The 15,649-nt window shown below is 42.4% G+C and overlaps 1 protein-coding gene across 2 annotated transcripts in view; it reads left to right on the forward strand.

The window, feature by feature from the left end:
- Positions 1-311: 311 nt before the first annotated feature.
- rab41 (RAB41, member RAS oncogene family) overlaps positions 312-15,649 on the forward strand; it is a 48,416-nt gene continuing 33,078 nt past the window's right edge. For both annotated transcript variants that reach the window (XM_078211468.1, XM_078211467.1), the window contains exons 1-2: positions 312-467; positions 9,447-9,505. In XM_078211468.1, the coding sequence (XP_078067594.1) occupies positions 395-467; positions 9,447-9,505 (132 nt within the window). In that variant the 5' untranslated portion in view covers positions 312-394. The remainder of the gene's footprint in view (positions 468-9,446; positions 9,506-15,649) is intronic.

Consider the following 15,649-nt stretch of genomic DNA (forward strand, 5'->3'; position numbering starts at 1 on the left):
GACCACAAGCTAACTCCAAGATAAAAGCAAATTACTGTGGATGCTGGAATCTGAATCTGAATCCAAAAAAGAGAAAATGCTGGGAAATCTCAGCAGGTCTGGCAGCATCTGTAAGGAGGGAAAAGGGCTGACGTTTCGAGTGCAGATGCCCCTTTGAAATGTCAGCTCTTTTCTCTCCTTACAGATGCTGCCAGACCTGCTGAGATTTTCCAGCTCACTCCATAGCACCAGCCAGTCGGTCAGGTGACCTGTGACAGTCGCCCAGCAACCTGACAGGCAGGGGCGGGGCTGGCGGAAGTGACGCATTTGTTGCTGCGGTGACGGGTGGGCCTTGCTGGTCGGACGGTCCTCGCTCGCTCTTTCCCCTTCTCTCTCGCTTTTTAGCACCATCATAATGTCTGGCGGCGGCGGAGAGTTCGGAAATCCACTGCGCAAGTTCAAGCTCGTCTTCCTGGGCGAACAGAGCGGTGAGTGGCCGGCGCCAGGCCCGGCAGTGGGCCCCCCCCCCGGGGCTGCGTCGTCAGCACAAGCTGGCTTGCGGCAAGCAGGGCCATCCGGGGCCTTGCAGCCAGGCCCTGAGGCCGCGGTCTCCTCCGCTCTGACTGCCACAGGCCCTGTTACTGTGACTGAGTTGGGAGGGGAGGGGAGGGGGCAGCAAGACTCCCCCATCCAGCCTCGGATCCGGGAGCAATGACCTCGCTGAAGGAGACGCCTAGTTCCCCAACCCCCCTCCTCCCCCCGCCCTCCTCTTCCAAAAAAAAACATCAGGCTCAGCAACCTGCTTCAGAGACCCTTTACCCCGGGCTCACCCTTCTTTCTTTTCATTTCTCTACCTACGTTGCTTATTTTCGGTGGCTAGTATTCGGATTCATCCTCGCCTCTTCCAATTGTTTGGGACTTTCCACCTTTCATCCTTCAGGGGGGGCTTCCTTAAAATGGGGCTTGGTGTATTTTACTCTTTTTTGAATTAATGAAAAATCTTAAAACGGGTCCAGTGTATGTATGCCCTATTAGCCATGTCTCTAGAAATCTTCATCTTTAGAAGTTTCCGGGTTGCAACTGATGCAGGATTTAATTGTCAGATGGATTTGTGGCAGAGGAAAAAAGTTGTAAGAATGGCTGACAGTGATCTGGCACTTAGTAAGATGGAAGATGAGTTAGCCTCAGCACACAAGCCCCAAGCTCCTTCTAGAGGAACGTGTTTGTGGTTTCTATTGAGTAAATATGTAAAATTGGACTATCCTCCCTTGAATATCAAAGTGTTGTCCATTGGAATCTGTCTTCTGTAGATTTCATAGAAATCATAGAAACCCTACAGTACAGAAAGAGGCCATTCGGCCCATCGAGTCTGCACCGACCACAATCCCACCCAGGCTCTACCCCCATATCCCTACATATTTCCCACTAATCCTTCTAACCTACACATCTCAGGACACTAAGGGCAATTTTTTTAGCATAGCCAATCAACCTAACCCGCACATCTTTGGACTGTGGGAGGAAACTGGAGCACCCAGAGGAAACCCACGCAGACACGAGGAGAATGTGCAAACTTCACAGACAGTGACCCAAGCCAGGAATCGAACCCAGGTCCCTGGAGCTGTGAAGCAGCTCAAATATCCTGGCAGGGAGATTTGCTAGAGCCACTTTGGAGAAGATTGGATCCCTGTGTGCTCATCTCCTTAATTTGGGATATTTTCTGTCATTTCATTCTTGGTTATCTCAATTAGCCCCTTTGTCTTTTCCCAACTATTGCCCTTTCAAGCTGAACACACAAATAGGAACAGTAATTGTTCCTGAATAGCCAACTATAGTTGGCTATTCAGGCCCCACTAGCCTGTTCTGGCATTCAATAAAGTCATGGCCAATCTGTTTGTTTTGAGTTCCACATGTCCATCTAGAATATCCTTAGATTCTTGTGAAGCAAGGGGATCAATCTACCTCTGACTTAAAAATATTCAATGATCCTGCTTCCACTGCCATCAAAGACCGAGTTCCAAAGTTGAAGGGCAACTCCTAATTTTAAAATAGTACTCCCTAGTTTTGGACTCGCCAACAAGAGGCAATACCCTTTCCACATCCACCTTAACATGACCATTCATGATCTTGTATACTTTAATAAAGTCATTAGGACATCTTCGTTATTGTAGGAATGCTGCTTAATCTTTCAATTTGTCGTTTCTTCCCTATCCCTGTTGGCAAGGATCCTTTGTGTATTTAGGGGCAACTCTTATTGCTGACTTGTTAGGATCTTGCATTGCTGCATAAGCATGCACTATTTAGGAATCTTATGTGTGAAGAGCACAAAAAGATGTCCTTTTTCATTATGTTGCACTGATTTATTATTTTACATAGTTAACTGATCAGTCTGTAAACAGTTTTCCTGTTGGCTATGTATGTTGAGGTGTAATCCCTTGGGTAGCACTTCAGTATCCCCTCCAATTTGGATAAAGAGCTAACACGAGCAGAAAATGTCATAATTGACAGGTCAAGCAGGATTAATTGAGCAAATATTAGACAGCTGATGTTTTGGGTACAAAACTTCAAACTGAACAACATTACAGGTAACTGTGGTTTTGGTGTTCAAAAGTGGTGGAAAGGGAATTTAAATCTCCATTATGATGTACTTTGGCGTCCTGCCTATTGGGCTCAGAACCTACCCTCATTCTTTGAGGATAATTACTGCCAAGTTTATTATTTCTGGTATTGCCACAAGAATGGCGATGTTGTTGTATTTAAAGTCAGTGAAATCTTCTGAATTTAGCTTAGTGCCATTCATGCTTTGACTTGCAGAATTCTCCAAGGTAAAGTCCACTTTGTAGTCATCTTCACTTCACAGGAAGGTATTCCTATTGCAGCTTTCAACAAAGAAGATTTTGCTGTATTTGCCTTTCTAAATTGGGATTATTAGTCCATCCTTCTCATTTTTGAGTAAGATCTTTTGCCCCTATGTATTAAATGTCAACTGATGTCGGACTTTAGTTGGGGGCAGCCCATTCATGAGTTTCTTTATGGAAGCCTTTATTTCCAGGTTGGAGGATTAATTGATTTTGAGAAATGGTATTGCTTCACTTACTTCGTGCAGAACTTTGTTCCTTCGGGGGCAGCACAGCAAGGTTTCAAACCAGCTCTTCTATCTTGCCATTTTCTCTGGTATGATTTATCTATCTGATCGTCACTGTTTAACTGGACCAAGGGAAAACTTTTGATGTCCACAGGAAGCTTAATACCTGGTGGAGTTAGATTTCGGTAACTACTCTTCCTCATTTGCTTTCTCTAAGGCCTCATCCCGATAGTTTCAATTACCCCTCATGTTTCTTGTGTTTTTTAAGGGATCAGTAGTGAAACTGAGCAAGATACAGGGCTATGAAATGAAAACAGGGCAATGCAATTAGTTTTACATTGCATTTGTGACACATCTTTCCTAAAACAATGAGTTGTATGGCTTACAATATCCCGCATGTGTGTAAACTGAATACATGGAATTTTCTTTGTTCCAAATTGCAGAGACATTTTTTAAAAGAGATTATTTTTCCTTCTGCACAAATCTGAGATTGTGTTTAGTCATCCAAACTTTAGCCCTGCCTGGAATGCTGAAAGCAGCAGGTTGTGTTACTTTTCCCCACCCATCTCCCCAACCGTGCCTATTTCCTTGTAATTACAGGTTATTCTCTCAAGAATTGTATGCCCACTGGTTTATGGATAACACTGATAATGGTCCTATAGGCATGCAAAATATGTACTGTTATGCATCATGCCACTTGCACTGACTATTTGTAGACCTATATTCCAATTAAAACCCACCACTACTGCACAATTTGTTTCTTTCAATCAACAGTATTTATACTCTGAAGAACAATGACAGACTTCAATGGGAAACGTTGGACTCTGATCATTAGTAATGTGTTCTGGAAAAATTTGCTTTATTTTTGTTTAAGTAATATTTTAATTTGATTTTTGATACCTGGATGAATTAATTTACGTGGAAATCTTGGTTGAGGTAATGAGACTTCCTCATAGCTACACTGTGACATCAGTTGCAGGAAAGAAATATTATGCCTGTGCCCAGTCTTCACAAACTAGTCTCTGTGCTGTCCAGGTGCTTGATGAGAATTTAATTTTTCTTGAACTAAAACTGTCTCGTGTTAAAAGGAATTTCTTAAAAACAATTTTTGAACAACTAATTGTTGGGTCAGTACTTCATGATCCTATTTTTTATTTCAGGAACTGCAGGGTTACAGTGTCAGTTGTGTTTTTATGAATCGGACTGATGTAATTAGTTAATGCTGCAAAGGTAGAATTAGATTGGAACTTTCAATGCTATTTTTTAAAGCTATAGCATCGTATGCAATTTTTGCATAGCTTCATCAAATTGCTCGTGTTTTCAGGACTTGTATATCTGAATCCCTTTAGTGTCTGTTCTAATTTTTAAAAAATGTTTTACCATTTAGTGTATAGTTTCTCTGCTTGCTTATTCCTCCCAAAATGTGTACAAACCCATGAATTTGGAGCAGGAGTAGGTCAGTCACCACTTCGAGCCTGCTCCACGATTCAATAAGATCATGGCTGATCTGATTACAGCCCCAACTCCCACGTTCCCTATCTACACCTGATAAAATCTGCTCATCAAGAATCTATCTACCACTGCCTTGAAGATATTCAGACTCGGAAGAGAGTTCCAAAAATTTATGACCCTCCGAGAAAAAAGTTCTTATTTCTGTCTTAAATGGATAACCCCTTATTTTTAAACAGTGACCCCCAGTTCTAGATTCTCTCACAAGGGGAAATATTCTCTTCCCATCCACCTCCATCAAGACCCTTTATGATCAAATATACTTCAACCAAGTCTCCTCTTGATCTTCTAAACACCAGCTGATAAAATCCTAGTCCGTCCAATCTTTCCTCATGGGACAACCTGCCCATTCCAGACATTAGTCTGGTAAACCTTCTCTGAACTACTTCCAATGCATTAGATCCTTCCTTTAAATAAAGAGATCATTACTGTAGATAGTACTGCAGTTGTGGTGTCGCCAATGCCCAGTACTACTGAAGCATAACCTCCCTACTTTTGTATTCAATTCCCCTCACAATAAACAATAATATTGTTAGCTTTCCTAATTGCTTCCTGTAACTGCAAACTAGCCATTTGTAATTTATGCACCAGGACAGCCAAATCCCTCTGCACCCCAGAGCTCAGTCTCATCTCTTTTTCTGATTTGGATTTTATTTGACATCCATCTATCCACTTTTCTAATGACAGTCATTTTCAGTCCTTTTTTTAAAAAAGGTTAATCTCACTATTTTTAAATTGCCTGTAAATTTTGATATTGTGCCCCTGCATCCAAATCCATGTCATTCGATTTAGTTAATGGCTTCTGGAAATGCTTGACCTCAAGTTTTGGAGAACAAGTTTTGTTGCATGTGGTAACATTTTAATAGTTTGATTGGGTGGCCACAAGAATGGACTGAGATTAAATTCTGGTCTTCCATTTGCCACTGTCACTATGCAATCAGAGGCCAGCACGACTCATTGCTAATTTTCTATTTGATTATTGACTTAAATGTAGTATTTCAGATTGATCAATAATTTTGTCTGAACAGTTGAGTCGCACCATTGGTGCAGTCAGACTAATTCAATAAATTCACTATATTATCAATTTATTACTGGAAAAATTACTCTTAAACTCTTAATGTTGCACAATATGCATGTATGCAGTGCTTCACCCTAGTGTTAAAGTACAAATCCTCCTCCAAAGACAACCCCAAATCCATAATTGATTTTTTTCAAAGTTGAAGTGGCCATTGTATGAAATCTGACTCACCACGTTAATTTTACTAAAATGTATTGATCAGACATGGAGAGCTTCTTCCTGGATGTATATCCATTTTTCAGTGTAATTTCATCTTCCATTTTCCAGTCAAACACCAAATGGCACAACAGTAGTGAATTCTTTCATGGGTGATTATTTGCCAACATGCTCCACGCTGTTGTATTGAATTTCAATAAGGAGGTTTTGAGCTCTCTGTCTAAAGAAAAAAATCTGTTTTTTATCTTTTTTTAAATTTGTCAGGATTCAAGGATGTTCTAAAAACAAAACCCATGCAGTTCACTGTTTTTCTTACTATCACTTCATGTAAATACCTGTGCTGGAACATTTCTTCAGTCCACATAGAAAACAGAGAATAATGTATTTGATTTTTGATCATGCAGTTGGTTAAACTAATTCTGAATACTGTGTAAACTCAGCTTGATAATCATAGAACATAGAACATTACAGCGCAGTACAGGCCCTTCAGCCCTCGATGTTGCGCCAACCTGTGAAACCAATCTAAAGCCCATCTAACCTACACTATTCCAATATCATCCATATGTTTATCCAATGACCATTTAAATGCCCTTAATGTTGGCAAGTCCACTACTGTTGCAGGCAGGGCATTCCACGCCCTTACTACTCTCCTGAGTAAAGAACCTACCTCTGACATCTGTCCTATATCTATCACCCCTCAATTTAAAGCTATGTCCCCTCGTGCTAGCCATCACCATCCGAGGAAAAAGGGTCTCACTGTCCACCCTATCTAATCCTCTGATCGTCTTGTACGCCTCTATTAAGTCACCTCTTAACCTTCTTCTGTCTAACGAAAGCAGCATCAAGTCCCTCAGCCTTTCCTCATAAGACCTTCCCACCATACCAAGCAACATCCTGGTAAATCTCCTCTGCACCCTTTCCAATGCTTCCACATCCTATAATGCGGCGACCAGAACTGTACGCAATACTCCAAGTGCGGCCGCACCAGAGTTTTGTACAGCTGCAACATGATATCATGGCTCCGAAACTCAATCCCTCTACCAAAAAAAGCTAACACACCGTACACCTTCTTAACAACCCTATCAACCTGGGTGCCAACTTTCAGGGATCTATGCACATGGACACCAAGATATCTCTGCTCATCCACACTACCAAGTATCTTGCCATTAGCCCAGTACTCTGTATTCCTGTTACTCTTTCCAAAGTGAATCACCTCACACTTTTCCGCATTAAACTCCATTTGCCACCCCTCAGCCCAGCTCTGCAGCTTATCTATGTCCCTCTGTAACCTGCAACATCCTTCCGCACTGTCCACAACTCCACCGACTTTAGTGTCATTCGCAAATTTACTAACCCATCCTTCTACACCCTCATCCAGGTCATTTATAAAAATGACAAATGGCAGTGGCCCCAAAACAAATCCTTGCAGTACACCACTAGTAACTGAATTCCAGGATGAACATTTCCCATCAACCACCACCCTCTGTCTTCTTACAGCTAGCCAATTCCTGATCCAAGCCGCTAAATCATCCTCAATCCCATGCCTCCCTATCTTCTGCAATAGCTTACCGTGGGGAACCTTATCAAATGCTTTACTAAAATCCATGTACACCACATCAACTGCTTTATCCTTATCCACCTCTTTGGTCACCTTCTCAAAGAACTCAATAAGGTTTGTGAGGCACGACCTACCCTTCACAAAACCGTGTTGACTATCCCTAATCAAATTATTCCTTTCTAGATGATTATAAATCCTATCTCTTATTCTTTCCAAAACTTTGCCCACAACAGAAGTAAGGCTCACTGGTCTATAATTACCAGGGTTGTCTCTACTCCCCTTCTTGAACAAGGGGACAACATTTGCTATCCAGTCTTCTGGCACTATTCCTGTAGACAATGACGACATAAAGATCAAAGTCAAAGGCTCTACAATCTCCTTCCTAGCCTCCCAGAGAATCCTCGGATAAATCTCATCTGGCCCTGGGGACTTATCTATTTTCACACTTTCCAGAATTGCTAACACCACCTCCTTATGAACCTCAATCCCATCTAGTCTAATAACCTGTATCTCAGTATTCTCCTCGACAACATTGTCTTTTTCCTGTGTGAATACTGACGAAAAATATCCATTTAGCGTCTCTCCTATCTCTTCGCACAACTTCCCACTACTGTCCTTGACTGGCCCTAATCTTACCCTAGTCATTCTTTTATTCCTGACATACCTATAGAAAGCTTTAGGGTTTTCCTTGATCCTACCTGCCAAAGACTTCTCATGTCCCCTCCTGGCTCTTCTTGGCTCTCTCTTCAGGTCCTTCCTGGCTAACTTGTAACTCTCAAGCGCCCTAACTGAGCCTTCACGTCTCATCTTTACACAAGTCTCCTTCTTCCTCTTCACAAGAGATTCAACTTCTTTAGTAAACCACGGTTCCCTCGCTCGGCCACTTCCTGCCTGCCTGACAGGTACATACTTATCAAGTATACGCAGTAGCTGTTCCTTGAACAAGCTCCACATTTCAACTGTGCCCATCCCCTGCAGTTTCCTTCCACATCCTATGCATCCTAAATCTTGCCTAATCGCATCATAATTTCCTTTCCCCCAGCTATAACTCTTGCCCTGCGGTATATACCTATCCCTTTCCATCGCTAAAGTAATTGTAACTGAATTGTGGTCACTATCACCAAAGTGTTCACCTACCTCCAAATCTAACACCTGGCCTGGTTCATTACCCAGTACCAAATCCAATGTGGCCTCTCCTCTTGTTGGCCCATCTACATACTGTGTCAGGAAACCCTCCTGCACACAGACTAAAACTGACCCATCTAAAGTCCTCGAACTATAGCTTCTCCAGTCAATATTTGTAAAGTTAAAGTCCCCCATAACAACTACCCTGTTACTTTCGCTCCTATCCAGAATCATCTTTGCAATCCTTTTCTCTCCATCTCTGGAATGTTTCAGAGGCCTATAGGAAACTCCCAACAGGGTGACCCCTCCTTTCCTGTTTCTAACCTCAGCCCATACTACCTCAGTAGACGAGGTAGAATAAAATCTTTTATTAAAATAATCTTTCATGTCGGAGCCTGGGTTTGAATTCATCTTCGGTTAGTTGCTCTCCTGAGGACAGGGTAGCATTCCACAAAGAAGGCTTACTTATAGGGTTGTGTATGCAACTGTATGGGGGAATGTTGCACTGAGATCCGATTGCTGTATATTGTAACCTTTAAAATATTACTATTTCAGCAAATGCTAAAAGCAAGCATTACAAAAGAAGATATTAGTAGTGGTTTTACATAGGCAATCATTGTTAGTCTTATTATTCATTTCCATACAGCTTTGCCCATAGTAGTGAAACTTGGTGCAAAATAATCATTTACCTCAATCCCTTGGGAGTCCATATGAATTTTTTCTTGTGACTTTCAATGGCTTTATGCAATCTTTTACACGCAACCCTTTTTTAAAAAAACTTTTTCCCATTGAAACTGAAATTATCTGCCAATTTATTCGTCAGTAAACTGCTGGCTGTTCTGAAAGCTGTCTCTGTTTTCCTTAATTGTGCGTGATATTTGTGTCTTTTCATGTGAGTTATTTTCCTTTTAATCTATAAACTATGTTTGCTAATTTGAGGAATGTCATTTTTATTGCAGTTGGAAAGACATCACTGATAACCAGGTTTATGTATGACAGTTTCGACAACACTTACCAGGTGAGTAACACAGGCCAGTGTCTCTTAATGCAAAACTGTTCTAAGTGACTGTGCTCTGTTTTGCAATGCTTCTCTGCTCGTATGCTGAGTTTATTAGCAGCAGGGTTTAGGGAACTGATATGTCCAAGTCCAAATCTTATGAGTAGGCCATTAGGATACTACAGGATATATTGCATGGAGTTGAGGTGATTGTTATTGTGTGGTATCAGCAGAGAGCTGAGTAGATTTCACACCTTCCTAGCAAGTGAGCAGTGATTGTGCCATCGTCAGGATATTCTTGTTTCCATTTTACAAAATATAATGTATTTAACTTGTATCAAGAAGCTTGTCCATAAATGTGATTTAATCTTTTCAGTTGTGAGCGATAGAGAAAATGATCTCTGATGGATGGAAAAGCAGTCACTGGTGTCAGTTGGTGTGAAAAGTCTCAAGCTTTGTGGTGGTAATTGTTTACTGCCCCTACTGGTTACAAAAAGGTGAACCTAAAGCTTAACTGTGATAAATAGTGATATTAGCTAATCCAGGTATATTGACTACAATGGTGAAGGGATTAAATACAGATTGGGCAACTGCCACAACTTGCATTTATTGAGTACCTTTAATGTAGTGAAACATTCTATGGTACTTCATAGGGGCATTAAAATTGGAGGATTGCTGAATATGTGGAGGTATCTGACCAAACCACCCTTAAGAGATATAGGAAAGGTGAGCAATAGCTATGTTCAAGAGATGTGTTTTAAGGAGTGTCTTTAGAAAGAGATGACGTAGTTAAGAAGGAAATTCCAGAGCTTCGGCCAAGATAACAGGAGGCCTGGCTACCATTGGTGGAATGAAGAAAGTCAGGGAGGCGCAAGAGGTCAGAATTGAAGGCACACACTTCTTGAAGGGAGTTGGAGACAGAAAAGGAGAAACACGTTTCTTGACAAACCTACGATTTTGATTAACCATGAGAATTTTTCATTGGGTAGTTGAGACCAGGAGAAGCGTTTACACCACAAAGTCTGTCGGCTTATCAGTGTATGAATGGTATAGACCACTATATGGTCAATTGATTGCACAATTTCCCTTAGGCATAGGCACTAAGATTCAACCAAAATTTTAAAGGAAATTTACAATTCCAGTACTGTGTTGTCATAACTTTTGAAATATTTTTGAATCATAAGACATGTTCTCTTAATGAAATGTTGTTATTGCTACTGAGCTCTTTTTTTATATTGCATACTTTCTGGAGAATGTGGATATAATCAAAGATGCATAATGGAACTTGGGTCAACCAAAAAAGGAGTTTGTTGGCCTGACCCTCTTCCTAAAATCTCCTGTGCTGTGAAATGGATTCAATTCTGGGTCATGGTCTTCTGTATTTCTAAGTACGCTTTGATTTGTGATACAATTTAGTGGTCAGTTCCTGTTTGAGTTAACTGCCGATGTTTGGAAAATTGACAATTTGGGAACAGATGATTAGAGGTTTGGGGAGGATTGCTGAATATGTGAAGGTATCTGACTCCAGAGTTGAGAAATTGCTGGTGGCTGTCAACCAGTGAACAGAAAATTCGGGTGGATGTTTTTATAAAGACCCAATGAAAAATAGCAATTTGGATAAAGATGCACGGTTCACCCACGCAGAATTATTGTGACACTGGTAGCAGACCACCTTCAAGCTGCCTCATCATTTCAATGATTTCAGTGTTCAGCCAATATTAACCATCCCTGTTGATTGGATGTGTCAGCAAGGGACCAATTTAGCGAATAACTAACACCGCTTAAAATAATGCACCGCTTAAAGGTGAGGTGCATTGTAGCTGGAACCACTAGCAGTCATGCAGGATGTGTCCCTAGCCAGGGAAATATTGGAGAATGGCACAAGGTTTGATGTCTGCAAGATATTCAGACATTCTGCTGAAGGATTTGGTGGAGCTGGAGAGGAGATGAGATGGTCTTATCTGCAAGGCAGAAGCTCAGAAGTCAGTGAGAGACGTGGAGGTCGATACCAGGCCAATATCTGGCTGCAGTGCCAAAAGTTGTTGTGATCTTGCACGAGTTAAGTGAGTGAATGCATCTTCAAATGCCATATAACTGCACCACGAGCTTCAGATACTTCTCAATTCATACCTCCATTACTCGCCTATCAACAATCTCTGGCATAGAACTCATAACTGATTTTGATATGCTCCAGTACACCTTCACATGTTTAGCACTGCTCCCAGCTTCACACCTACATCTCAGAGCTTGCACATGCTACCAACTATTCAACCATGACAGCAATATCAGCCAATCAGATTACCCCACTCTCACTGATCTTTCTCTCTTGCAGAAAGCAGCCCGTAACCAGAGGATTGAAAGCATATCTGAATATACTAACCCCTCAAAGGATGTGCCAGTCGTGGTCTCAGCCATGACTAGAAGCGAGGTTGAAATCCTCAAGAAGGAATAGTCCTTCTTGCATCCCACCTCCGCCTCATCCCACATTCTTGTCTGATTTATAAGTTGCTTTTTCTTGCCACCTAATGCCCACACCACAGCCTTACCTTTGTGCCTTTTTCCTTTCGGAAACTCTTAAGTGCAACTTGGCCAGCCTGTGGAAGAACAGTGAGAAGAGAGTAAGAAAAAAGATGCAACATCATTCAGCTGCAGACTCTCAGCCATCGTCTCAGATATTGAACTATGAGGCACTAGGCCCAGGGCATGGATGGCCCAGGGCATGGATAGCCCAGGTGCCAGATGCTGGAGGCTAAGGTCATGCATGAGTCCTACCGAAGGGGACATAGATGAGCATTTGAATGGTTTAGTCTAAGAAGAATATTGAGTATGCACAAAGAAATGCTTGGTCCATTAGTAAGCCAAAAGTCAATGTCAAGGAACTTGAAGCATCTGGCACCAACTTGGTACGGAGTTTTGTGCAGTGCTGCAGTGACACCTCAGACTGTTGTCACCATAACTGTGAATTACAGTGTACAAAAGGTTCTTGCAGCAGTCCAGCAATCCGCCCTCCAACTGATTACTCGGATTGTCCCGGGGGCAATCTGTGTGTGAAACCTCAGGACATTGGAAGGGTGTTGAATACTTCACTTTGGTCTTCTCCTTTTCAGGAAAAGGAGAACATATCGACAGAATTCAGGAAAAGAGACTGAGGAACTTGCACAGTTTAACATAGGAACTGGGGTGGTATTGGAGGCTCTGACAGGCTGGCCCAGATGAATTGCATCCTAAGCTGCTGTGGGAGACAAGGCAGAAAATTGCAGGGCTCTGACACAAATTTTATTTCCTCTCTGGCCACAGACGATGTGCTAGTGGACTGGAGGGTGGCTCATGTGGTTCAGCTTTTCAAGAAGGGTAGTAGAGATGAACCAGGAAATTACAGACCGGTGAATATCACGTTAGTGGTAGGGAAAACTACTGTAGAAAATTCTGAAGGAGAGAATTAACATCCACTTGAAAAGGCATAGTCAGGGTGGGATAACCGAATTAACTGAAGGGGAACTAGACTGTAGGCCCAGTAAGACTCAGAGCAGGCAGAGTATGGTTGCTAATCAAAGAGGGTCTGGTGGACTGAAGTGCATTTGTTTCAATGCGAGAAGTGTAACAGGTAAGGCGGATTAGTACTTGGAACTATGATGATGTTGCTATTACAGAGACTTGGTTAAGGGAAGGACAGGATTGGCAGCTTAACGTTCCAGGATACAAATGTTTCAGGTGGAATAGAGGGGGTTGTAAAAGGGGTGGGGGCATTGCACTACTGGTTAAAGAGAATATTAATGTGGATTACCTGTAAGACTCGCATTCCAACCATTATCTTGTAAATTGAGTGTGTCTATATATGCCCTGTTTGTGAACACAACTCCCACTCACCTGATGATGGGGCAGTGCTCCGAAAGCTTGTGCTACCAAATAAACATGTTAGACTTTAACCTGGTGTTGTGAGACTTCTTACTAAGGAGAATATCCCAGCTGTACTGCGGGAGGACAGCTCGGAAGGCTCATGTAGCGAGGCAATATGGGTAGAGCTAAGGAATAGGAAGAGTGTAATCACAATGTTGGGGTTTTACTATAGGCCGCCCAACAGCCAGCAAACGATAGAGGAACAGATATGTAGGCAGATTTTGGCAAGGTGTAAAAGTAACAGGGTTGTTGTGGGAGATTTTAACTTCCTCTATTTTGACTGCAACTCACTTATTGTTAGGGGCATGAATGGGGCAGAGTTTGTAAGCAGCATCTAGGAGGTCGTCTTGAAACATTATGTAGATAGTCCAATTAGGGGAGGGGCCGTACTGGACCTGGTATTGGGGAATGAGCCCGGCCAGGTGGGTGACGTTTCAGTAGGGGAGCAGTTCGGGAACAGTGACCACAATTCAGTAAGCTTTAAGATGCTGATGGATAAAGATGTGCCGTCCTCAAGTGAAGTTGCTAAATTGGGGGAAGGCTAATTACAACAATATTAGGCAGGAACTGAAGAATGTAGATTGGGGCAGATGTTTGATGTGGGAGACTTTCAAGTGTAAGTTGATAGGAATTCAGGATCGGCACATTTTAAGGATGAAGGATAAGTATGGCAAGTTTTGGGAACCTTGGATAATGAGCGATATTGTGAGCCTAGTCAGAGAGAAAAAGGAAGCATTTGTCAAGGTTAGGAGGCTGGGAACACACAAAGCAAGTGTGGACTACAAGGAAAGTAGAAAGAAACTTGAGCAAGGATTAAGGAGGGCTAAAAGGGGTCATGAAAAGTCATCGGCCAGCAGGATTAAGGAAAACCCCAAGGCTTTTTATACATATATAAAGAGCGAGAGGGTTGGCCCACTCGAGGACAATGGAGGGAATCTATGTGGGGAGCCAGAAGAAATGGACACGATATTAAATGAGTGCTTTGCATCAGTATTCAGCAAAGAGAGGGACTCAGTGGATGATGAGTCCAGGGAAGGTTGTGTAAATAGATAGTTTGAGTCATGTTGAGATCAAAAAGGAGGTGGTATTGGGGGTCTTGAGAAACATTAAGGTAGACAAGTCTCCAGGGCCTGATGGGATATACCCCAGAATACTGAGAGGGGCAAGGGGGAAAATTGCTGAGACCTTGAGAGAAACCTTTGTACCCTCACTGGCTACAGGGGAGGTCCCAGAGGATTGGAGAATAGCCAGTGTTGTTCCTTTGTTTAAGAAGGGTAGGAAGGATAATCCAGATAATTACAGGATGATGAGCCTTATGTCAGTAGTAGGGAAATTATTGGAGAAGATTCTTCGAGACAGGATTTACTCCCACTTAGAAATAAGTGGACGTATTAGCGAGAGGCAACATGGATTTGTGAAGGGGAGGTCGTGCCTCAGTAGATCGAGTTTTTCAAGGAAGTGACGAAGATGATTGAGAGAGGGCAGTGGATGTTGTCTACGCTGACTTCAGTAAGGCCTTTGACAAGGTCCCTCATGGGCAGATTCGTACAGAAGGTGAAATTGCACGAGATCAGAGGTGAGCTGGCAAGATGGATACAGAACTGACTCGGTCATAGATAGTCATGATGTGGAGATGCCGGCGTTGGACTGGGGTAAACACAGTAAGAAGTTTAACAACACCAGGTTAAAGTCCAACAGGTTTATTTGGTAGCAAAAGCCACACAAGCTTTCGAGGCTCTGAGCCCCTTCTTCAGGTGAGTGGGAATTCTGTTCACAAACAGAACTTATAAGACACAGACTCAATTTACATGAATAATGGTTGGAATGCGAATACTTACAACTAATCCAGTCTTTAAGAAACAAAACAATGGGAGTGGAGAGAGCATCAAGACAGGCTAAAAAGATGTGTATTGTCTCCAGACAAGACAGCCAGTGAAACTCTGCAGGTCCACGCAACTGTGGGAGTTACAAATAGTGTGACATAAATTCTGATTCTAGGATCGCATGATAAAGACTCAGGAGGAAAAAAGCAGAAATATTTATGTGAAATAGTGTGACATAAACCCAATATCCCGGTTGAGGCCGTCCTTGTGTGTGCGGAACCTGGCTATCAGTTTCTGCTCCGCGACTCTGCGAAGCTACGGCATCTCCTCCGGAGCCTTCAACATGTCATTGATGAAGACGAACATCTCGCCAAGGCCATCCCCACACCCCCACTTCTTGCCTTCAAACAACCGCACAACCTCAAACAGACCATTGTCCGCAGCA

Source organism: Mustelus asterias, chromosome 4 (assembly GCF_964213995.1).
Source record: "Mustelus asterias chromosome 4, sMusAst1.hap1.1, whole genome shotgun sequence".
Taxonomy (NCBI): domain Eukaryota; kingdom Metazoa; phylum Chordata; class Chondrichthyes; order Carcharhiniformes; family Triakidae; genus Mustelus; species Mustelus asterias.